Below are 25,948 nucleotides of genomic sequence, written 5' to 3'. Positions count from 1 at the left end.
CCATACACTTCATTTCAATTTTCCTGCCCATCACAGTAGACCAACAGCGGTTGCCATCTTGCCAGCTATCCACTCTGCGTTAGGTCACCTGGGCTACAAGAATATCTATAGCACGTTGTTGTTCATTCATTACCGCTCGGCATTTAACACCATTGTACCATTTAGGCGTTATGCTCAAACTCAGGGATCTGGAACTCTGCTTCTCCTTTTGCAACTGGATCCTTAATCACCAGACATTAGTCAGTGTAAATCAGGAACATCACCTTCTCCTCACCAACCATCAACACAGAGTCACCTCAAGGATGTGTGCTTCATCCCCTCCTCGGTTCCTGCTACACCAGTGATTATCAACCTTTGTCTTTCCACTCACATACCACTTTAAGTAATCCCTATGTCATCGGTTTTCTGTGATTAGTAACTGATTGCTCAAGTTGGTATGTGAGTGGGAAGGGAAGGTTGAGAATCATTGCTCTAGTCCCAATTGTTAGAGAAATAATTTGCTTGGGAAAAAATGTCATTGGCCCATTTCCTTTGGAGTTATGAAACTGTACACATCAAAACAGTGGTTTTCAATCTTTTTCTTTCCACCCACATTCGACCGTAAGCAATCCCTTACTATTTGCAGAGCACCTGCATAGCATAAGGATTACTTAAACTGGTATGTGAGTGGAGGTTGAGCTACACTCACGATTGCGACATCAAGTTCAGCTCCATTGAAAGGGAAAGGTTTGCTGACTACACCAACATTGCTGGCTGAATAATGATGAATCAAAATATAGGATGGAGATCGAGAATCAGGGGCTACAATGCTAGGGAGTTTAATTAGGAAGGGGAGGCCAATTGACCTGTTTTCATTGGTAGGACAGAGGTGGAGAAGTTGAATATCTTCAAGTTCCTGGAAGTCCACATATTGGAGGACATCTCCTGCAACCAGCCCATCAAGGCAACCTTGAAGAAGGCACACCAATGCCTCCACTTTCCAAGAAGTATCAGGTGATTTAGCAAATGGTTGAATTCTCTATCAAACGTCTGCAGCTGTACTATGGAAAGTATCCTGACTGGTTACATCACAGCCTTGTTTGGAAACTCGAATGCTCAAGAAAGCTGCAGAAAGTGACAAACCTAGCCATGCCCATCACGAGCACGGACCTCCCGTCCATTGAAGATGTCTACGTGAGGCGTTGCCTCAAGGAAGCTGTCAACATTATAAAGGATTCCCCATCATTCTCTTCTCACTATCTCTTTCAGGTAGAAGGCACAGAAGCCTGAAATCCAGCAAACAGTGTTTTTGCTTTTGAACAGCTCTTATGCTTTTGAACCCTTCCTAAACATAAATAATTCGAGGATCACCAAAAGATCTGTCTAAATTGTTGAAATATCACATTTTAAAACTGCAACTGTCAATATTTATTTATCTATTCCTCGTATTTATTATCTCTTTCTCCGTCTCGTGTCATATTGTAGTAATTTAATGCATACCATTGTTATCGGTGTATCTTGTGTTGTTGTGGCAAGAATTTCAGTGCATCTGTACTGTGTACTTATGTGTATGACTACAACCTTTCACACTCATAGTCACAAACTGTGGAAAATTTATAGCTCTGATGAAAGAATTTCCTCTCATATGTGGCGTACAGTTAATCCTGAGACCGTGCCCTCTGGTTGTGGGTCCTTGGGCTGAGAAACAGCCTCTTCATATCTTCCCGGTCAAATGTCACCATTCTCCCCTTCGCTATCCCGCACATGGTGAATGAATCTAGGGTCCTTGCGCACGAAGCAGCTGGTGACAGCCACTGCTGATGAATACACGTGAAGAAGGATCAAATGTCTGGCTGCAGTGTCTACACAAGCTAATGTTACTTCCTTCTGGAGAGTTGTGAAGAAATTAAAGAAAAATTATAAAAGCAAAATTAGATATGGGTAAACTATAACTCTTTTGACTGCTTTTCCGGTCATGTTCTGCATCAGTGGAGACTGGTCCAATGACAACTTGTTCTGATTTTCATCAATCATTCTCCCCCTATATCGACTTCCTCTAATTCCCAAATGGTTGGAATTATAATAGTATGTCTTTCATATTTGAAAGCACAAATGTCACTGCACACCATAAAAGATTAATGTGACATGGAGAATTGAAGGGACTGTTCAATCCCTAGATTATATTTGCTGAAGATAACTCTCTCCCAACTTTGCTAAGATCTTAATTGTTGGGAACCAAAGGGCTTTGTCATTGAAAGCACTTCCTGCAGTGATTGCAACACAGAAGCTCCACCTACTGTCAGAAAATTAAATAACAGTTCAAGGGCATTGAAAAATCGAAACCTGAGCGACTGGACACCATCACTCTAGTTGCAACCTCTTCTCACTGCAACCTTCACGAAAAAGCCACAGGAGCGTAAAGGCCAGCAACTCTAGGTTCAACAACAGTTTTTTTTTCTGAACAGCTCACTCCCAGGCTCTTGAACTTCTCCGTACCATCCAAACCATAAACAAATCCAAGACCACCAAAAGATCGGTCAGTCCACATGTTGAAAAACAACTTGAAAAAATTATTTATCTCTCTTTTATACTTAATATCTCTTTTCATACTGGGAAAATCTAACATATATTACTGTAGTTTTTTCTTTCATAACAGTACCTTTTTGGTTGCAGCAAATAGAAATATGGTGTGTATGTACTTCTGTGTATGATAATGCTCATCTTTATCAAAATGGCCCCTGAGCCAGGTGACTCTGTGAGTTGCATGTCTGGCAGCCAAGACCAAGCTTTTAACTGTATCTCAGTATCCTTGGCAATAAACAATTCAATATTTTTTTAAATTGTATATATAACAAAACGTGCAAGAACAATAAGATTCAATTCAACATTAGTCTGATGATTTATCTTTCTTCTTCACCCACAAAACATAATCTACAGTAATAGTCCACACTATGTGGCTGAAACAAAATTCAGTAGCATCTGTTTTATTGGAAACCACAAGATCCCGTTGGAGACTCAGATTGCTTGTATGACATGCAATCACTCCTGGAGCACAAAGTGAATTGGATTCCATTCCGGTGACAGGGTTAGCCTGATGGCATACCCACCTGTGCAGACCCCTTTACACATGCACAGCTCGCTGTGCATTCAATCACAGAAAATGACAGCTCCTCCTCAATAGTATTCTTAAAATTGACTGATTGCTGGTTAACTGATGCTGGACTTCTTGCTGTTGACAATTATTTCATTAATTTCCGAGCATTTATTTAACTTGTAAATGTTAATATGTGGAGTAATAGATCTTGAAGGACTTTGTGTTAACTTTAGGATTTTGCACCAAGCAGCTGATGTTGAAAAATTAGTGGCAGTTTGCCTTATAATTTTTTTTAATTTATACATTTTAATTTTAATTTGCACATACATCACAGTAACAGACCTTTTCAGCCCATGAGCCCATGCTGTCCAAATACGCACCCCCCAACACAATTAACCTACAGCCCCTGTACGTTTTGAAGGTTGAGAGAAAACCGGAGCACCCAGAGGAAACCCACGCAGACATGGGGAGAATGTACAGACTCCTGACAGATGATGCCAGATTCGAACCCAGGGTATTGGTGCTGAGAGAGCAGTGTGCTAATCGCTCAGCTAACTGTGCCGCCCAAGGATTTTGGGAAGTTTGAGCAGAAGGTGCACATAGCAGGACAAGCTTCTGAGAGAGGAAGGAAGAGGGGGGTAGGACTCTCCATGGCCTACCACACCAAGGATTGTATCCAAGCACCTGAAGCCTGGATGGGAAACAATTCATGAGACGTCTATGCTTTCATAATGACTCCCACATTGAAATTTACCGCTGCTGTCATCCCAATTAAACATTAGAGAAGGTCAAGGACTGCAGTGACAATGGCTGTTAAGGTGACCGTAGCAATGAATGCTTGTGCACCAACTTCCACATTTTAACTCAAATTTTTCACATCTCTTTTAAAGGAGGTCACATTTCCCAGGGTGCTTCAGTTTGATCCCACATGACTTGCTGTAAATTACCCCTTATAGATAAGTGGCAGCAGAATCAGAGGCAGGGATGGTATTTGTGAGAGAATAGATATTACAACCCTATGGGAATGCTGAGAGCTGGCATTGACTGAATGCACTGAACAGTACCACCTCTGACATTACAACTACAGAACACTACAGCACAGAAACATGCCCTTCAGCCCTTCTACTCTGAGCCAAACTATTAATCTGCCTGGTTCCACTGATCTACACCCAGACTATATCTCTCCATACCCCTCCCACCCATGTACCTGTCCAAAATTTTCTTGACTGTCAAAATTGAGCCTGCATTTACCAATTCAGTTGGCACCTCATTCCACACTCCCACTATTCTTTGCATGAAGAAGATCCCCTGATGTTCTCTTTTAAACTTTTTCTCTTTCTCCCTTAAAATATGCGCTCTAATTTTTACCTCTCCTATCCACAGTGGGAAAAGCCTGCTTGCATTTACTCTATCTATACCCATCATAATTTTGTATATCAAATCTCCCCTTATTTTTCTGCACTCCAATGAATAAAGTCCCCTGACTTGTCCCTGGAACTCAGTTGTTCAAGTCCCAGCAACATACTTGCAAATCTCCCTGCCCTCTTTCAATCTTATTGATCCTTCCTGTAGTAAGGTGACCAAAAGAGAATCCAAATGCAAAATTTTATTTTGTCATTCTCTTCCATTAATCTGCATGTTTTAAGATAGTCCAAGTTTTTTGAAGCATATCTTCACAGTCCACAGGGTTTATAGCTGTCTCAATGTTTCGCTGCATTTCCCCCTACACATCCACCATTCTGTAATCCAGGAATGTCAAAAAGGCTCATCACTGCCTGGGTTGTGAATGGCAGAAGCTCTCTGTATGTGCAAAGGCTGGGAGATACTGTTATCCTGGAAAAGGAGATTTGGATGCTGCCCCACTTAACATCCGAGTACATGTAAAATAGTTTGGTGCCACTTTAACAATTGTACCATGTAACCTGCTATGCTAACTGTGCCGCCCTACACGTATTTAAGATAGAGATGAGGTGGAACTTCTTGGTTCAAAGAATCATGAATTTCTAAAATTGTCTTATCGTACGAAAGCCATAGAGGCTGAGGCATTGAATACATATATTTAAGTCTTATTATCATAGAATTGAACCCAATTATCTATGATTCCTTCTTAGTTTTATACAGGGATCCAAAGAGTTTGTCCGGGTGAAGCAGTAATTCTGTGCATAAAGTGTAACAAAGTCCAACAGTTCGGGTAGAACATCCAGATTAACTCTGTCTGTTCAGAGATTAAGCTTAATGCTTGTGAGATAGTAGATACACACATATCACTTTGATCTCAATCTTTGTTTGTTACTCCAAATAATTCACTATTTTTCATTATCTTACTAAATAAATGAAAGAAAGATACTGGCCTACACGGGTTGTTCAAGTAGCATTGCCCACCTCCAACTGAGCTGATCACTTGTAACCCCGAATGGAGACACTGAGGAGACAGCAGAAGCTGGAATATGAAGCCAAACACGGTCTACTGGAGGAATGCAGTGGTCAAACAGCATCACTGAGATGGTGTTTAGGTTCGCTGTTCAGAGATTCACCCCAAAGTTTACTTGATTGTTTTCACCATGCTCTCCAGTAGGTGGCAGCAGAGATCTGTTACTCCAGTGCGTGTTCATTAAGAAAAATCCTCAAAGAAACCGTGGAGTGGAAAATGCAAAGAAAATACAAAATTTTGACTTTTACTTGATATAAAATATGCATTCAACTTATTTTTGCTCTCAGGATCATAAGAATGAAAATGCTGGGAGCTTAATTCCCCTTGTGAATGAATATGGACTAGCGAATATCATTCCAGAATAATATTTAAATGTAAATTTTAAATTGAGACATACAATTTTTAAATTTAGGCATTCAGCATGGTAACAGGCCCTTTCAGTCCATGCTGCCCAATTTACACCCAATTGACATACACCCCCAACATGTTTCGAACGGTGGGAGGAAACCGGAGCCCCTGGGGAAAACCAACACAGACATGGGGAGAAAGTACAAAATCCTCACAGACAGCGCGGGAATCAAACCCTGGTCTTGATCGCTGGGGCTGTAAAGGCTTTGCGCTAACTGCTATGCTAACTGTGCCGCCCTACACGTATTTAAGATAGAGATGAGGTTGGTTCAAAGAATCATGAATTTCTAAAATTGTCTTATCGTATGAAAGCCATAGAGGCTGAGGCATTGAATACATATATTTAAGTCTTATTATCATAGAATTGAACCCAATTACCTATGATTCCTTCTTAGTTTTATACAGGGATCCAAAGAGTTTGTCCGGGTGAAGCAGTAATTCACTCAACTTGATTACGAGGTGGTCTCCCCTACAACGGAGACACCAAGCACAGATTAAGTGACTGCAAAACATGTAGCTTGCCTATCTCTGTAGTCCCACTTCCATTCTAACAATGGAAGAGGACGTCTTCACTCTTCTACATATCTCCAACAGGAATGATAGATGGGACCTCATCTTCTGTTTTGGCATCTTGAAGCCCTAGAAGCTCAGCAATGAATTTAACGAAAATTAATCTGTTGGGAGAACTCAGCAAGTCGACCAGCATCAGTGGGAGAAAAACACTGGTTTGAAGTTTCACGGCAGAACTGGTTCTGCATGGCCAGCTAAGTTCGTCCAACAGATGCTTTTTGGCTCTAGATTCCTGCATGTACATTCTCTCGTGCGTCTCCAAAGAAATTAACATATTCACCTGTGAATGTATCTTTCTGTTTCTTCAATTTGTTTTCTTTTTTTCCCCTTCTGTCTCTAGCTGCTAGTTGTTAAAGTCATTGTTATCCTGAGAACTCAGGCCTTACTCTCACAACTATTCCCGCTGCTCACCACCCCTTGCCCATTTTCAAAAACTCGCCCATCTTTTCTCACATTTCTGGTTCTAATGAAGATTCTACAACCTGAAATGTCAATCTTCTTCCTCCCCAGATGCTCTTTCTGATTTTGGTTTTGGCTCCAGTAGTGAAATATGTTATTGGGTAAAGATATTGAAGCAAGCAAAATAGTTTCAAGAGACAAATGGAGAACAGGCACTAAAGGCGTTGGTGATAGGATAGGTTGTAAATAGGAGTATTATTGCTTTTCACTACACAACTCAGCAGGTCTCGCAGCATGGAAAGCAATAGACAGTCAACATTTTGGGCCTCAGCCTTTCATCAGGAATGCCAACATTGGAGCATTCAGTGGGGGAGGGGAGGAGCACAGGCTTGTAGGGGATAGGTAGATAGGATGCAAGGGAGAAGAAGATGAGGAAGGGGTTGGGAGGTGGTAAAGAAGGGGCAGAGAGCTGAGAAAGATGCTCTCCAACAGAAGAAAAGGGAAGGGTGGTGAGCTGGAGGAAGGAAAGGTGATGGGCTGAGGATAAAGAAAGGAGTGAGAGAATGCATGGGGGGGGGGGTAAAGTTTGGGAAAGTTAATATTGATGTCATCTTGTTGGAGGCTGCCAGCAGGGTGCTGTTTCTCCAATTTACATGTGGCCTTAACCTGGCATGTTAAGATCATGGACAGACATGTCAGTGTAGGTCTCTTATTTATCAGTATAATTTATTTTTCCTTTTTCCAGCTACTTCTTGAGATCTCCTAAGGAAAGTAAATTACAACAAACATTTTTTTCAAATCTAGATAAAAATGAAAAGAGAAAACTTCTGTAATTAATTTTGATAATGTTAGTTTGTGGGTCATCAATTCAAGTTTTACTCTGTTCTACAATCTAGCCCCCTGAGTAATCGTAGAAGTGTTTTGTTTAGCAGGTGTGTCAGATTTGGGTGTGGTGTTTCACTAATATTTTAAGGTGGGATAATTACATTCCCAGTTTATTTAAGATTCATTGCCTTGTTTTCTTTTTTTTCGAAATTTATTTATAGTATCTCCATACATTCATTTCAAATTGACTTAGTATAATATTACATAATAGATACTAAATAATTTTCAAATTTTCACCCCCCCCCCTCCTCCCCTAACCCCTTAGGAAACCACCTTGTGGTGGTTAATTCCCAAAAACCCAAATGGGTGTGGTATAAACCACAAGTGGCATATGACTTTCGGGAGCAGAAGTACCACTCCCTCCCCCCCACAAGGCAGACAAAATACATGTATAAACCGAAAAATCATCATTTCTTATATCCATAAAACCCCGGTCCATCAATTTAACCAATCTTATTCATAAACTCTTTTTTTTGAAAATCCAAACTTGATATTAAATTTTGTACCCTTTCCACCCTCCCAACACTGAGTTAAACATTGTTTACAATCAATAAAAGTTTTTTTTAAATTTTTTTTTCAAGTCTTCCTGAATTTCATCCACTGAATTAAAACACCTCTGAACATCCCAGTTCAACACCGAATCTTCCATTCTTCTCAGTCTCAAATTGAATTTGTAGCTTACTTTCAAAAAAAAGTTTTTTTCAAATCTTTTAAAATTTTCTTGAACATAATTCCTTCGGTCTTGATCTTCTAAAGCATCAATGTTATTCATAAGTTCTTTCTTCTGTGTTTCCCAATTTAATACCAAATTTTCCACTTTGTCAATCTTCTCAATGTTAAGTTGAAATTATTGTTTATTTTCAAGAAAAACTTATCCAAAATTTTTAACTCTTCTTGGACATTGCTCCTTCGACTTTAATTTTATAAATCATCAATCTTGTTCATAGTTTCTTTCTACTGAATTTCCAAATTTAACAATAAAGTTTCCGTTTTTTCCAATTTTCTCAATATTAAACTGATCTTGTTGTTTAGTTTAAAAAAAACCTTTTCAAAACTATTAAAATCTGTTTGCAATGTATGCATACTCACAGATAATAAATTCACTCTTCCAATATTCCATCCAAAAAAAATCACTGATAAACCTTATTGCAGGTCAAGGAGTTCCATATATATGTTTATCTTCAGAAAATATTTCAAATATTTCAAATCAACATTCGTCGCCATCTTTCAAAAAGGAGTCCGAAATCAACTTTAATAGGTTCTGTTCTTGAGAAAATTCCAGCACCAACTCCAGCTCTGTCTGGGCAAATAGGTCAAATTTCTTCCAAAGTCAAAGAATGTAATTTTGTTCTGTATTTATAGATAATAAATTCATCCTTCCGATATTCCATCCAAAAAAAATCACTAATAAACTTTAATGTTATCTGGATTTTTAAAACTCACGGGCAACCAATGCCAATTACTGCAATTTATCTTCATAAAACATTTCAAATCAATATTCATCACCATCTTTCAGAGGGGTGTCCAAGGCCAGCTTATCGGACAGTCCAATTAATGAGCTCCGTTCTTAAGAAAATTCCAGCCTTGACTCCGTGGTTCTGTCTGGGCAAGTAGGCCAAGTTTCTTCCAAAGTCGGAGAGTGTAGTTTTGTTCTGTATTTGAACTCTATTTTCCTTAATCTTTGTTGCCATTTTAAACTAAAAACAATTGATAAACAAAACAAAGACTTTTAACAGAAAAGAAATATTCTTAAAACGGGTATTTATATAACTGCCTGGGGGAGACCGGGAATGCACGTCCGCTCCCTATGCCATCTTGCCACGCCCCCCATTGCCTTGTTTTCAATGTATGAAAACAAGTTTCAGATGGAGCAAGTCTTTCTTATTGTCGATTGAATCTATCATAGGCAAAGTTGAATTCTTGAACAGATAGAATCCTCATGTAAATGCCCTTGTTAAAAACCTTAGCTAGGTATTTTCATGTTAACTCTTGGCCTGGCTCACCTTTTGGCCAAAACAATGGGACAAACCTGGCTGAAGGCTCTTACTGTCATTTCATTTGTAAAGCACAGGGAAAGGCACCTGTCGAGTGAGGCAAACTAGAAACCCCAGAAAGAGCAGAGATCTGGCATAAACATACCTGGTGAGGCAGTATTTTCCACAAAGATCAATGCAGGGACCATGGACAGTTACACTCACATTAGCAATTGAGATTGGAATCAAAGCATCAAGATGCATTTGATCCTAATTGTGGGCGAGATACTCCATATTAAGGAGGAGTGCAACAAACTGTAAAAAGACATAATATACTTGCAGAATTGGGAATCATTTGACAAATGAAGTTCAGCATAGAACACATAGGTGCTGTGTTGTGGTAGCAAGAATAGATGGGCTGATGAACAGATGAGTTCAAATATACCAATCACTGGACTTTACAACAGGTTGGCAGGCCAACAAAGAAACAAACTAAAGATTCCAAATGTATAATTTTTTAGAAGGAGGCAAATTATCTTAAGCTTTATCCAATCCTTGTTTGGGCTACATGGAAGAGCCACAAGGTTTTGGTTTCCATATTATTAAATTGCATGAGAGAGGATACAGAAAAGATTTACAGGGATACCACCAAAATGTGAGGGTAGCCAAAACCAATTAATAGAGACTTTTAAAACTGTTAAAGGTTTTGACAGAATGGATTCAGAAGGAGGGTAGTCACTTGAGGAAAAAAGCAGACATCATAGGTCCCAAGGCATTCAGTGGGTAGAGCAAGGTGAGTCTGTCCAAGGAGCAAGGAAATGTTTACCCTGATAGATTCAGACAAGGGAAAACAGAAGAAGACTCCAGTGGAACATAAATGCTCGAATGGGTTGGTTGGATTGAATGGTGTGTCTGTGCTGAATATTCCACCTAATCCTCTATGAGATCTCTTGTGGCAAGGTGTAGAGAGGTGAGCATATGAGCTGGCAGGTCGTAGGAGTCCAATGTTGCTCCCAAACCCCGATATAATAGGTTCCTTCTCAATTTTTTACACCAACCCTTCTCCAGGGCTAAACTCAAAAGGAATCAAAGTATGACACAAATGTCTTGTCTTCAAAACATGCAATCTACAAACAATTTTAAAAATTTAGGCATTCAGCACAGTAATAGGGCCCTTTCGGCCCAAGAGCCAGTTCTGTCCAATTATACCTAACTGACATGACCCTGGTGCATTTTGGAGGGCGGGAGTAAACTGAGCACCCATAGGAAACCCAAGTAGACATGGGAAGACTATACCAACTCCTTACAGAGGACAACGGATTTTAGCCGTGGTCACTGGAGCTGTAACAGAGTTACACTAACTGCTGCACTAAGCGTGCCGCCTCCTTATTGCCTTTAATACAACATTTTTATTCAAAAATCACAGCGCTATTTTCCACACACACAGGTAAATTTTCCAGCAGGAATCTATAGATTGGAAACTTCAGCTGATAAATGGCAAAGGTTCGTTGAAACCAGCCAACTGAGGTTATCTGGCTTCACATAGTTCACAGTGCCAAATTTATAGTCTAAGACATCACTACCACTCCAGCAACCTCCTTATAGTGAAAAGAAAGATCTCAGAGACTGTCTGAAGCAATGTTTATTTAAATGATCTGCACATTTCTGAGCAGATTGTTGAGAAAAATATATATTTTTTAATATATGACAATATAAAAAAAACTTCCCATACAAATATTTCTCATTGGGCGCACATATTTTGCAGGAATACAACATATGTACAGTTGGCAACAAAACTCATATGTTTAAATACCTGAGATCAGACGTATTGTCAATATTAAATAGAATCTGTGCCTTATAAGTTCTTACAGACTTTCCATTCCCTGAATACTCACTCACACACACTTCTCACCGATACAATATTCCACCGTCTTCAATATCTATAAGCAGAACATACATGTACTCTTTGCATAAGAGCGTTCCTTGTGTCCATTTCTTCCCGCCGAGAATTCAACATTGTAACAATAACAGTGGAATTATACAAACTGTGGATGCTAGCTGCACATTTTCCATTTGATAACTGCAATGAACAAAATACCCTAAAATCACATTTATGATTTCTCACTAATCTATCCCAGCTCTCTGGTGAGAGCATCACTCTGTATTGTTCACTCATAGCAATGCCAGCTCAATAAAAACTTGCCAATGTCTCTTTTATATAATGCCCTTTGCATTTCTTCATTTCATGAAGAGCAGCTTGTAACATCAGAGGTGAAAGAAGGACTGGGGCTGAGAAAAGCGCTTTGTAAGACCCACCACGGCATGAGCTATATATGCCAGGCATGCGATTGTTCAAAATGATCTGTATAACTAGTTCCTTAAATTATTCAACCAAAACACCAGAATATCCCTTCATAATTCTTTCATAACTATCTTCCTTTGTCAGATATTTCCATAATTATAGCATTTTGCTTCATCATTACACCACTTCACATTTATTAATACAAACTTAAATGTCCATTCACAGAATGAAGACATTTGCTTTGGGGGCAGGTTCAGACCTTATCAGGAAGCTACAAATAATTTCTCCATTAATATAATTAGAATTTACCGCTGGTTGCATCGCTAATGTTCAGGAATGCAACATCTCCAACCTCCTTCTTTGTGCAGTTAGCCTCAATTTTCTGTTGAACCAATTAGTTTTGCTTCATTGTACTTAAAAGTTGAGTCTAGCCTTCCTGAGGTCTGCTTGATCATCTTCTAGCTCTTAGATGCAAGTTGAGAACAAATAAATTTGGGAACTGCAATAAAGATCCATCCGTCAAGCTCATGCCTCTTGTCATTATTTTACCCTAGGGGCCTAGCCAAGGATTTGAACTTGGAACACGTGCACTTTAAGTAAGAGGCAGGTCCGCAGCCTGAATTCACTTGACAAGCTGTTTTGGCTCTGAACAGTTTGTTGGCTTTTGGTTTATTTTGAGTTGAACTGAAAGTAAATTTTCCAGGTGCTGACAGAACCAGGGGGACAATCACAGAGGGTAATTATAATGTTTTGCAACTGCAATCTCATTGAAAGAGCTCTCAGGTCAGCATCTTCATAGTCAGTGAAGGAACAAGAGTTGTACTGCTTTAAACAACCAAGTCTGCTCGTACAACAATAGGGAGGGCAAATTATATTCTCGAAGATAGTGGAATTTACAGAAATCCATTATGTGTTATCGATCTCTTGTCTCAAGATCTCTACAACTAAATTTTAATTTATGCACATCACAAAAAGGCAAACATTTAACCATTGTTTCTATGGCCTGCATCCCAGATCTGCTACCAACATAATTCCCGCATTCAGCCAAGTAAAAATGCCACAATTGTGAATGAAATATGAAAATTAAACATGAAGATAATACAAGGGAAATAAAATTTCCAGGTGGGATGAGAGACATTTCTTCATTATCTGAACATTGAAGTGCAGATGAGAGTCTCTTTGGGCTCCTCTAATCTTTAAAAGGGTAGGTTTAAAAATTATTAATTGCAGAAGATCGAAATCTTACAGGGTCCACAAAGGATTCACTCTCCTATTTGAGAATGTTGTCAAAGGCAGGCCCCAGCAACAAGGAACTATTTACAACACTGGACTAACCAGTGGTAAAAATAACTAGAAGGGTATGGATTAGATATACTTTCAACATATCACAAGGTTTCTCTCCTCCAGTCATTTTGTAATTTAAAACTAAATAACTAGAATAACACCAGGAAATTGTTGTTGAACTTTGCTTCCAAGACTGTCAGACTGCAAAACCTAACTCTGTCGGCTGCATTTATGGTATGGGCAGGTATGGTTTGCCCAGGACAAATTGAAACAAGCAGAAACTGCTAAAGATAATTAAAATGGCAATTTCAAATGGCAAAGTTAAATCAACAAAGTGAAATGTAATGAAATGTCCAAGTTCCACCAATCCTCTAAGTTCCGGAAGATATCCAGAAGCTGAAGGATCAAGATGATTTCAAGTCCTGAGGTCAAGTTCCAAACAAATAGATGGAAAGTCTAAGCCAAGAGCCAAGGGGGAAGGGGAACATTGTGTTTGCTTTCAGAACCACATGGGTTGGTTAGGACCTAGAGTTTTATTTGCACAGAGAGACCAGAAAAAGGGAAGCGAAGACATATCCTTTTTGAAGTACATAAGAAATACTGTACCTGATGCCCCGTGTTAAAGTATTCTGTCTTGAAAGTCTAGTATAAAAGTTCAGTATCCCATAAAAATTGAAATAATGAGGTTAAAAATAACTTCAAATTATTTAAATATTCAATTTGGTACAGAGAACAGACTACGTCACTTCATCTGATATAATCCCACAGTAAATGCACTAAATACATTACTCAGCTTCAATTTAACAACTTCTCTCAAATTTCCCCAAACACACAAAAACAAAACACTGGATGTTGAATTCTACATCGCTCACATTTTCAGATGCCATTGTACAATGCCCCTCAACCACATTCCAAGCCACTTCTTCTCATTTAATTGCAGGCAAATGGAACTTGTCCAGGGTTAGCATAGACAAATTGGGCTGAACGGCCTCTTCCGTACTGTATGACTCTATGGTTATATTGTTTTCTTCCAGCTGAATGCATTGGAAGAAGTATCACTGTGAACGCATTTACAATAATTCACACCAGACCAAGCTGGATAATAAAAAAAAAATCGAACTTTTGAGCTCAAATTAAGATGTTTGTCTTAACCCAAACTCTTGGGTGTAGGAATGTCAGCAACTAGGCGGTCAAAGCCATAGGAACAGACAAGAAAAGTTAACCAAGACACTGCATACAAGCGTACAACAGTCTCCACTTCAAGGCAATCACTCTCCCAACCACATCACAAAAATCTATTGTGGTATTTTTACATTACAATCATTTAAAAGTCAAGGAGAAGTTGGAGCCAAGAAATTTGATTTCTGAAATAAATAGTTGATGATGGGAAGGTTGAAAGAGTAGGATTCAGCAGTTATGTTCCCACGTCGCTTGCATCTTCATCTGAACCTGTGATATGACTTGTCTCCTCGGTGTAGGTAGAAGAACCAATCGCTATTCGAAGACAGTTGCCACAATGAATACTCAAAATCAACATCTTTCATCTCCCTGAAGTGTCAGTTCATTTCAGATTTATCTCACAAGCCTTTGTGGGTTTTATAAGTTTGATGGCAGAAAAGAGTCTCGTATCCGAGCAACCTCGACAGCACAAAGGTATCCTGAGACCTTGTTGTACCATTCAGGAGTCCTACCCCTGGAAAATGAATAGAAAAGGTGCAAGAAAGGTTGAGAACAAGAAAATGATGTGTTCTCTCAAAGTACACTCTATCTACATTTCAATCACATCCCTAATGTTTCCCTCACTATAATTTCACTCAGTATTTATTTCAAGCAGTCGTCATGCTCCAGTAAAGCAATCATCTGAATAGCCATTATGAAATTAGTTGAGACTAATTTATATCTTCAAGAGTAATATTCTATAGGACTGATGTTTTGTAATGAATGCAATCTGCACCATTTCTCCACAGATGTTCCATGGCAGTTGAAAATCAGGAGAAATTAGGAATGTCATGAACAGCCCTGATGAAATCAAACACCATATATAGTGAACGCCAATCATCACCCAAAGGTATACTGGACGTTCCACAAAACTGTTTCAGTTGTGTTTACTTGGCACCATTAAAGCTGAAACAATTCATCAACAATATGTAGATTTATACAATGCAATTTGGGCAAGATTGGCATAAGCATCAGGGCCCATTTAATGTCAATAAAAATTAAATACAAGTCACTCAAAGCTGTAAAAAATGGATGTGGCTATGATGAAGAAGTGATAGGTGTTCTGAGAGTGAGCCTGAGTCATTTGGCATCAAAGAGGGAGAAGCTTTCTCTTCTGTTGCTGTACTTAACCAGAAAATGTCAATCCAAAAGGTAACACCCTTCATGTTAATGACCAAACAAAATAATTTAATGAGGAAATGGTATTGAAAAGCATATGCAATTTGTTATCTAATTCAGATACTGCCTATCATTCTTTGATATGCTAGCCAACTTCACATTATCAAATAATCTAGATGAAAATCTCTCAAACTTCACCAGTAATAATTCTGATTGACAAACGACCCCAGTGCCCAAGACTAACTCCAGCCAGTTTTCACACCTGTAAGTCATGCAGACAAAGGAAGAGAAAATCGCACCACACACCTCAAGTCAGTTCGGGAGATGTGTGTGAGCCGGGATCGACCTGAACCACAAGGCTCAACCAGATACTGTGTGTTCAGGACCACTGCTCTTACACCTCCCTCCAGATGTAATGCATCATACTCAATGGAGACTGCTACCAGAATGCACAAGTCCTTTGGCAAGTCAGCTCGCCATGTCCTGAAACAGAAGAAATCATCAAAATTTTAAACTGGAGATTTAATCAAAGATAATCAGTTCAATTCAATGAAGTGAAAGCATCCTCTGTGCATTGATAGCAGCGGACCTTGTGAGTTAAACTTGATGCTGTTTCATTTCAATTCTTAGTGGGAATGTACTTTTACACACAGTCATACAGCTGGTTGACGCCATTTGACCAAGAGGAGGCACATTGTATATGGATATGAAATGTTTGTGGAGAAGGAAACATCAGGAGAATCAGTAATCAAAGTTCAAAAGTACTTGGGTAAATTAATAAATAAGGAAATCTGCAGGCGCTGTGATTTTAGTTCAATACACTAAAGTCCTCGGTGCAATTCAGCAGGTCATGCAACATTCTTTATATAGCAAAGAAATGTACCCAACATTTTGGGTCTGATCAAGGTATGAGAAAAAGTAAGCATGGGCCTGAATAAAATTTGGGGGGGGGGGGGGGCAGGGCGAGGAGCACAGTTCCACAGGCAAGAGGTCATAGATAGAGAAGGGTGGGAGGGCAGAAGAGAAATAAAGCTGTGAAGTGATAGGGAGAGTGGATAGCTGTCTGAAAGGAAAGGGAAGGGGTGGGAGCTGGAGGAAAGAAGCAGAGGAATGTGGAAGAGAGAGGGAGAGAGAGAGAGAAAGAGTAAGTGCTAATGGAAACCAGAGAAGTCGATGTCAATGTTACCTGGTTGAAGAGAGCCCAAATGGAATATTAAGTATTGTTCCTCCAATTTGCAGGTGGCCTCAGTTCAACAGTGCACCAGACCAAGGACAGACATGTTAGCATGGGAGTGGCGCATGGAATTGAAATCGTTGGCCACTGGAAGGTTAGCATACAGAGCAAAAGTGCTCAACTAAATGATCTGCTCAACGTCCAGGGCGGGGGCAGATGTACGGGAAATAGAAGAGATGTGGGCAAGGGCTGGCTGATTAAACACTGTTTTCTCTACCTCTTTCCCCCTTTTCTACATTACAACAGGATTGTTATTGCACTTTTCTCGCTGTCATGAAAGGTTATTGAGCTAAACCATCGCCTCCATTCCCCTTTCCACACTCACTGCCTTACCTTCTGACTACTTCCAGCATCTTCTATTTTTATTTCAGGATTTTCAACATCAGCACTTTTGTTGCTTGTTGAGTGTTATTATCATCTTTTACTTTAGGCTAAAACAAATTTCAGTCATATAATACTGACAAAATGCTATGTGATTGAAAATCTACTTAGCTGGAGTGATGTTATTTATGTTCATGTCAAGAAAGTATTGAATAGAGTAAATTGTTCACATAGCCTTAAGGTAAAATCTAATTACTCACAATAAAAAAGGACATACAAATACATGCTTGTTGTGGCATGCATTGCAAACTACTTGGACTTGCTCAATAGACTGCTTCAACCATTTGCTGTTATATGTTGAGTGTTGATGAAATAATTCCTATATTGTATAGGATATTCAGGAAGTGATGCCGACAAACACTTGAGTTTGTCTTACATGTGTTTCATTTAAAGTTGTCCCTTATTATTGTATTATAATATTCAGATGAGGATTCTCCATCAATCACAAAGTTTCTCAATTTGGTCAATCGTGTAACGCATGATTTGGGAGATACGAAGCTGCATTGCTGCCATGAACTGGTCTTACCTCAGAACAACGAAGTCTCTCCTGGGATGTGGTGCCATGCTGTCCAGAACATAATGGCAAATATCCGTATTTTTGTCTAAATGTTCTACAATTTTTCCCATCAACATATCGTCGTCCCAGAGATGTCGCTCTCGGAGCAGACGGTTTAACACTGAGTTTGGGGATGCTTCTACCTCAGTTGTTACCTTCCACAAACGAATGGGATATCCATCGCCAACCTCCCAACACAAGGAAAAACAAATAAATGTTATGGGCACTGTATTGAGAGAGCAGGCATCATTTGCTCCAGTATAAATAACCCCACAGGTAAAAAGGCATCATTATCAGTGATTGGACAAAATCACTGCCAAATGTTGTTACACAGAACATGTTGGATTTAATCCAATTCCATCTTCCCTGGTTTCCTTTTCTCATTTTTGCGTAAGGCACTCCTCCAAAGTGCGACAGATTGTGAGACTTTTCTATTCGCTAAGATGACGTGGATTTCAGGAGAAGGAAGGTCAATCATTCGTCACTACACACTAATTGTTCCGTCGTGGACAGAGTGGAGAGAATATAAAGGACCTATCCTGGACCCACAACACCTCTTCATTCTCATTTATTGCATCCCTCTTCCTTCAGCAGGCAGGATCTTCACATGGAGAGTAGCTCTTTCAAAGAGGTCTTCATTGTGAGACATTCATTTTAGATTTTTAGTGAATCTCCTCTGCAAAATGGGATCAATTTCCCCAAAGCATGATGGGTTAATCATTATTGAGTAGCTTGAGAAACAGGAATGCTGTGGATGTGTGGGATTGGGATAGTTCTGCTTGGTAAAAACCACCATCTTCATACTTGTTGATGGTGACACAATGAGAGACCTGTCTTTTAGAAATCCATGTCTGGAGACAATTTTGCTTTGTTATGGTCAATGATTTTTGTCTGAGTTGCAAACTCAGAATGTCTGAGATCACTTAATGTCTGCCCAGATAGAATGCCAAGATAAAAAAGTGATTCAAACACTCATTTACACCATGGGATTGTTCCAAGGGAATAAGAAATGCTGAGTCTGTCATCAGTTTTCAACCAGACAAAGGCTTTTTACTGATTCTCTATTTTCTGCTAGTTTTCATACATTCAATCACTTCCTAAAGCTAGTTTCAGATTGTAATCCTCTGAAAACCAGAAATTTTAAATGCTATGATTGATGATTCACGACACTTTTTGATATACATCCATGAAACTCCAGCGTAGCTTTTGCAAAACTTTTATTTTTATACCTTTTTGTAAGAAAGCTCTGTGTTCACAGGTCCTACAGTGCTGGTCCAGCCTTTAAACTTCTCTCCTGCCTCTCGCAGCAAAGATTGGATTGTGTCCTCCATGTGGGCCATACAGTCCTTGACCATGCCTCGAGGATGATTCCTGAAACCCTCCATGGGAAAAGGGTGGGCATCAGCTGCAATATAGGAGTTCCGAGACTGCACCATTATATCATGGGGGATCTAATGGAGAGAAGAAATATCATGTAAAAAAAATCTTAAGTTTCAGAACTGCCCTTGATATTCTTTCAAGTACAACAATGCAGGTCACTCAGTTAAGCACTACAAGTACCTTTTGTTTAGAATGCACCCGTATTACTTAAAATTCATACAAAACAGCATAAATGAGAATTAATTTCAGTTCAGTGTGGCTTTACTGAATGCCATATTGTCCTTATATTCACTTTTAATCATTACAAAAGCAAATGAAACTCATGGTGACTCAAAGACAGACACAAATCCTTTAGCTTCTTTTGTGTAAATGCTATTGAAAATCAAACTGCAGTAGTTGGATGTTCAACTCAGTATGCCGGGCAAACTCTGTTGGAAGAGTAAGAGTTAACTATTAAGTGTTAACTCTGTTTCTCTTCTCATGGAGGCTGCCTGACCGGATGACTTTCTCCAACATGTTCTGGTTTCGTTGTGCATGCAGCACGTAGAGTAAGATGTAATAAAATCAGGGCCTTGATTCTAATCCAACAGGAAAGAGGTTTCTGAGCTTCTCCTTTACACATTCTTCCCATGCCTCTCATTGCCTTTCAATGACATATCACTTGCCAAATGTTTCTGAGCAATTAATGGTTATTCCTGTGAAGATCCTGGTGAATGAGGAGGTAGAAAGTCTAATAGCATTTTTCCAGGAAAGTAGGATGAAGAGGAGAACCACAGACCAGTTACTCTGACCATCTGCAATAAAGGTCTTGGAAAATGGCAGAGTCCACTTTGTTTTATGAATAAAATCATGTTTAGCATATCTAATAGAATATTTTGTCTCTTTGATTTGCAAGGATAATAAAAGGGAATCGATGGGTGTAGAATTTCTGACTTTTCAAAAACAACGGATTATTAAATTAAAAGCTCAACAATTAGGACAAATAGAGGGATTATTGCAATTATTTTTTAAAAATACCAGAATATCCAAATTAATTTGTTATGAGTCTAGAGGACCCCAAAACCCAGCAGCAATAGAAATTCACCAAGACAAATGGTTACTTAAACCAAAATTGCTTTTAATTTTTCTTAAACATAAGAACAAGATCAAACTTTAACTTATTACTATTAACTTAACCCCCTTCTAATTCTAAGCTCATGTTTATGTAATGTGTATATATTCAGGAAAGTCCTTTGATTCATAGTCCAATCTCACTTCTCCAAGTTCACCTGTATCAGGCAATTCTTATATTGTGCACAGAATTTAACATTTATGAATTTTTACCAGAATCTGGTGAAAAAGGGGTAAATGGTTACCGCTCAGGAAGGTTCTTATCCATTTCATAGAGAGATTTGTTGCTCATTGGACAAACACAAACTGATTCCCTCTGATCAACCACTTCAGTGTCTTGCCTAAGGAACATGCCCCACCATGGGTTTTCCAAATGATAACCTCTTCTTCCAGGTCACCACAGAGTTCCTCTCGTTTCCCTTAGTTCAGGAGAAACACTCTAGCCAGCCATTTCCTCTTATAAGGACCATAACAGGCTAAACTCAGAACCCGTCTTCAAAATGGGGGTTTAAATAAGCCTGCAAGCTTGTCATGTTCCAGTCTCCACTGCTGCTACTGAACTGAATTTTCTCCCCCTCTCTCCAAAGAATCACGTTTTTTCTCTCCCTCTGCTTGCAAAATCACATCACCCCTCTTTGAACAGCAAACAGCAACCAGATTGCTGGAATCCGTTTCTGCCTGGTCATCTATTGCTAAAAAGACAATAGTTTATTTACTCCACAGCATCAGTTCAATTAACATCTACTTGTGAAGTCTCCATAGGCCTTCAAAGTTTCTACAGAGTCACTGTGGTCTCTCTTTCCATAGCTCTTGCATTTTAAATGAGATCTCTTTTGTGAAGTGTATCTCTGTTTGTGGAATGACCTATACACTAAGGCCCCATCATCTATCTCTTTTAAAAGCATATTTACATATAATATAAAATATAATATAACCCATCACAAAAGGGTTGTTTTCAGATTGGCAACTATTACAAGAGGGATACCATACATTAATGCTACACTCAGAGATTTACAATCAGTATTAATTCTTAGATGAAAGTACAAAATGTAACATATCCTCTTTTGTTGATGATATGAAGATGTTGGAAATTATGTAAATCAGCCATTCTCAATCTTTTTTTTGGTTTCCTTAGGACTCTGCTCAAAGTTTATTGGCACACATCATTGTGAAGTAGTCAAATTTAGTTGGTGTGTTCTGTCATTCTCTCCGATCGATGACATTAAAAAAAATTACAAATATTTCAGTTCGTGGCCCCCCTTAAGTGTGCTCTGCTGCTACCCCCCCCCCCTCCCCCACTTCCTCCCAGGGAGACCCCAATGAGAATGGCTGACATAAAGAGTCTGCAAAGGAAGGAATATAGGCACATTAACTGAATGAACAGACATCCCAACGAAGTACAATGTGGGAAAATGTGATGTTAGAAAATATATTAACTATGTCTCGCTGCAACATTACTGATTTCTGATGAGACCATAGCAGGAATTCTGTATGCAGGTTTAATCACTATTCCTAGGAGAGAAAAATAACTGTGTTGAAGAAAGAACAATGTAATTTTTTTACTAGATTGATTTCTGGCCCTCTCATTTGAGGAGTGATTGACAAGAATAGGACTAAACTCACAAAGCTCAGAGGAATGTGAAATGTAAGGTTCTGAGAGGGAGCGACTAGGCTGATGCTGAGAAAGTGCTTCCAGTTGACTCAGATCCAGAGGAGAAAGGATTAGGGATGAGACATTTAAGAATTACAAATGAAATTAGGAATCTAGTGCTGAGGGCTGTGGTTCCTTGGATATATTCAAGACAAAGATCAATAGTCAATGAATACTAAAGGAACTAAGAATGAAGGAGTTTGTACAGGAAGGCAGATATGAGGTTCAGCCATAAACCTACTGAAGGGTGAAAGAGGTTCAAAGGACTGCATATACTATTCCTGCTTCCCATGGATAACCTGGATGGTAGAACAACAGCTGCCAGAACCTATAGTATGTAACCAGACATGCTGCAAGTATCTTAAGACTACAGAAGATAAGAATTAATCAATAAAAGGCTTTGGCCAAACTGACAGGAAAACATTCTTTACTAACATTACTCAGTTCATATTTCAACCTGTTCATTACTGTCAACACTTCATTAAAGAAGAGCCGCACTCTGGGCCCTAAAATTTATTCTGAGATTACCTGGAAAAGTTTCTTGCATTCTGTGATCATGTGACCCAGTCCCTCAGTAGCTGCCAGATTCTCGCTGAGGTCCCTCTGATCAGGCTTGCTTAGAACACCTCTCCTTCGAATCATCCTAGATTAAAGTATGAAAGCTCAGGCACACTTTGATGAAACATACAAGCACATCCTTAAAACTAAATCATAGTAACACATAAGTTTCACATATTTAGTTGGCCAATGGAGATATAATTGTCCTTCTCTACTTAATATTTTTCTTGGCTAAATATACACTACGTATATGGTTTCAATTGCGGAGATTTTTTGGCCTAAGTCATTTTATCTTGGAAACTCCTATTGTACTAAATTTCCTTTTTCATCCCTCTCTAATTGATCAAGCTTATTTACTCTGGAAAGTTAAAGGTGTAACATGCTTTTCGGATTTATTCTTGGATAACTCTTTCATGTCATTTGAACAATTATCCATGAAATATGATTTACCTCGATCTCATTTCTTTCGATATTTGCAGATTAGGAGTTTCTTAGTTTCGACTTTACCCTCTTTTCCCAATCGGGAGACTACGACTGTTTTAGAGGATATACTATATTCAAAATTCCCTCCAAAAGGTGTGATATCTAAATTATATAATATAATTACAAAAATAAATTCTGGGACTTTTGAAAAGTTTAAAAATGATTGGGAAAGAGAACTCAACCTTCATATTTCTAATGAAAATTGGAATTAAATTCTGCGACTGGTAAACTCTTCTTCTCTATGTGCAAAACATTCACTAATACAGTTTAAAGTTGTTCATAGAGCTCATATGTCTAAAGATAAACTCCATCGCTTTTATTCTCATATCGATCCTATATGTGATAAATGTCAATTGGAAATAGCTTCCCTTACACATATGTTTTGGTCCTGTCCCTCTTTACAGAATTATTGGAAGGAAATGTTTTCCATTATATCTACTGTTTTGAATATTGATTTACAACCACATCCCATTACTGCAATTTTTGGATTACCTATGATAGATTTGACTTATTTATCTCTTCCTGCGGATCGTATGATTGCTTTTCTTACACTAATGGCTAGAAGATCTATACTATTAAATTGGAAAGAGGTAAATCCTCCCACTGTTTTCCAATGGTTTACCCAAACTATACTATGTTTAAATTTAGAGAAAATTAGAAACTCTGTCTATGAATCCCCTTCTAAGTTTGAGTTAACCTGGCGACCATTTATTCAATATTTTCATTTGTGGTGAGTTGATCTGGCTCTGTTTTCTTTCTATGATTATGTATGATAATTGGGCTGTAAGATGAGATCGGAGTGATCGGCGTGGTTTAGCTATATCTGTAGGTTTTTTTTTTAAGTTTTTTTTAATTCAGATTTGTTTTTTCTTCTTTTTTGGGGTTTTTTTTTCTATTTTTTCATATATTGTTATTAATTATATCTTTTTTTTTAGAGATAGTTCACACCCTAAACTGATCAAAAAAAATTTTTTTATGATATATTTTTATTCTGTAATATTATTGTTTAATATCTCTGTATTAATTCATTACTTACTATGTATTTTTTTTATATCTCTTTGAACTGTATGTGTTTATAAATTATAATAATAATAAAAAGATTGAAAAAGAAAGAAAGAATATTTTTCTTTGTGTCATGGTACAAATGATAAAAAAAATTGCTCTATTATTCCAAATGTTCTAACTTTAAATTTAAATCAATAGCATGCATAGGAGAGAAGTTAAGTTTTAAGTTAATCCTCAACCCTAAATAATCTTCTTTTCGGTTTCTTGTTTGAATTACTTATAATCAACTTTTTTTTTCTTTCTATACTTTTTTTTAATCCTCTACATATTTTATCACCTTTTTCCCTGATAAGGTGAATTTGGCACAAAATTGAAAATATCAAATATTCAGCCTAAACAATGATAATAAATGTTGCCTTCATTGTCAAGATGATTTTGAATGATTTTTTTTTTTAAAAAGTCCCTTCTGATTTTGAGGAACTGGCTTTAGAGCTGGTCATATGACAATTTTATAAATGTTGCAGATACATCTCATGATCCACTTCCAGATTTATCTCATTCATTGGCACACTCTCCCTTGAAGGTTTAAGATGGTGTTTGAATCCAATGCTCATAATCTGGAGAACACTGTAATGAAGCACTGAATTACTACTTTCAGATAACACTTTTTCTTCTTCTATTTCCTTGTGGTAAAATATTATTTGTGAATAACTGTATGTATAAAAGCGATCTTTACTAAGCTAACTACCCTCTCACCTTTAAGCCAAGCATATTCCAAATACACTCACTGTCATGCCCAAGGGTGCATTCCAATACGGTTTCATTTCCCCAAAACTTGCAAGTTTTGAAACTCTATTTTCAACAAGCTTTTAAAATTCTAGTCTGATGTCAGCTAATTACTATATCTTGATTTAATTGATCTTTACAAGCTTGGGAATCTGCAAGATGGCTTTTATTCCTTCAACTGGATTCTTAATAACGTAGAAAATGGAGTCAAAGGGATTACCGATGATGATGTCAGATTGGTGACAAGCTCGTCTTTCTTTCTACAGTATCACGAGTTACCAACAGAGTTGCACTGAACCGTAGAGCTTACCTAGGTGAGGAAGTTTCTTTCTTCAGCACGTTGAGGTGGAACAGCGATGGTGCCAGACACACAGCCAGGTTCCCAGCAGTCATCTGGTTTTGTTGTACAGATGCAATGTCACTTAGGAAGTACAACAATGACTGAAGCACCTCGCGGTTCTCATCTGGCATCAGCACAATGGCAGCTTGAATGGCTTGGAGGCGTTGATCCATTGGTACATCTGAGAAAGGAAAGGGAGGATTCATACATTTGGATCACTACATGCTGTAGAGACTAACTTATATGACATACACACAATTAAAAGAATACATTCACTCGTGCTTCAGTACAAAATTGGTGTCAACCTTCTTTATTCTTCTCAGCCACCACAAACCTTCCTCCCATAAAACACCACCCAGCCAAACCCTCTTGCCCTTCTTATTGGCTCTCCACCGCACGGGCAACCCCAATGCTCCTAACCTCTTCCTCCTCCTCCTGTGATCCTGCACGTGCACACGATCCATCACAGAGTACATAACCCCTGTGGTTACCCACACATGCGCGTTACTATTCTCGCACTTCACCCTGGATACATCATCAACGGCAATGGGCTCTACTCCTGACTCACGCAATTATGCATTTGTGACAACCCCCCTCAGCGCCCATACTATGCAAGGAGGCAATTGACTGGATCAGTCCTGCTACATAACTATCTGGAAGACTGACATTTAGTCCAGTAGTGCGAGGTGAACAGTGTATGCCAACCAAAGGCGACCGGATCTACACCCAATTCACGCAAGTACCTGACCGCAACTCTATCAAATAACTACTTCCATGTGTGGGATAAAACTATAAGATGCAC

At 38.6% G+C, this 25,948-nt stretch overlaps 1 protein-coding gene across 1 annotated transcript in view; it reads right to left on the bottom strand.

Moving 5' to 3' along the window:
• Positions 1–11,363: 11,363 nt before the first annotated feature.
• The window catches only part of stard8 (StAR related lipid transfer domain containing 8), an 89,574-nt gene continuing 74,989 nt past the window's right edge, over positions 11,364–25,948 (bottom strand). The window contains exons 9-14 of the mRNA XM_069893027.1: positions 25,117–25,327; positions 22,503–22,617; positions 19,063–19,284; positions 17,804–18,021; positions 15,969–16,145; positions 11,364–15,018 (exon numbers count right to left, since the gene is read on the bottom strand). Of these exons, the coding sequence (XP_069749128.1) occupies positions 14,922–15,018; positions 15,969–16,145; positions 17,804–18,021; positions 19,063–19,284; positions 22,503–22,617; positions 25,117–25,327 (1,040 nt within the window). The 3' untranslated portion in view covers positions 11,364–14,921. The remainder of the gene's footprint in view (positions 15,019–15,968; positions 16,146–17,803; positions 18,022–19,062; positions 19,285–22,502; positions 22,618–25,116; positions 25,328–25,948) is intronic.

The sequence above is a fragment of the Narcine bancroftii genome, chromosome 8 (genome assembly GCF_036971445.1).
Source record: "Narcine bancroftii isolate sNarBan1 chromosome 8, sNarBan1.hap1, whole genome shotgun sequence".
Lineage (NCBI taxonomy): Eukaryota > Metazoa > Chordata > Chondrichthyes > Torpediniformes > Narcinidae > Narcine > Narcine bancroftii.
The sequence above is the reverse complement of the archived record's forward strand: the minus strand, read 5'-3'. Positions and strand labels throughout refer to the sequence as shown.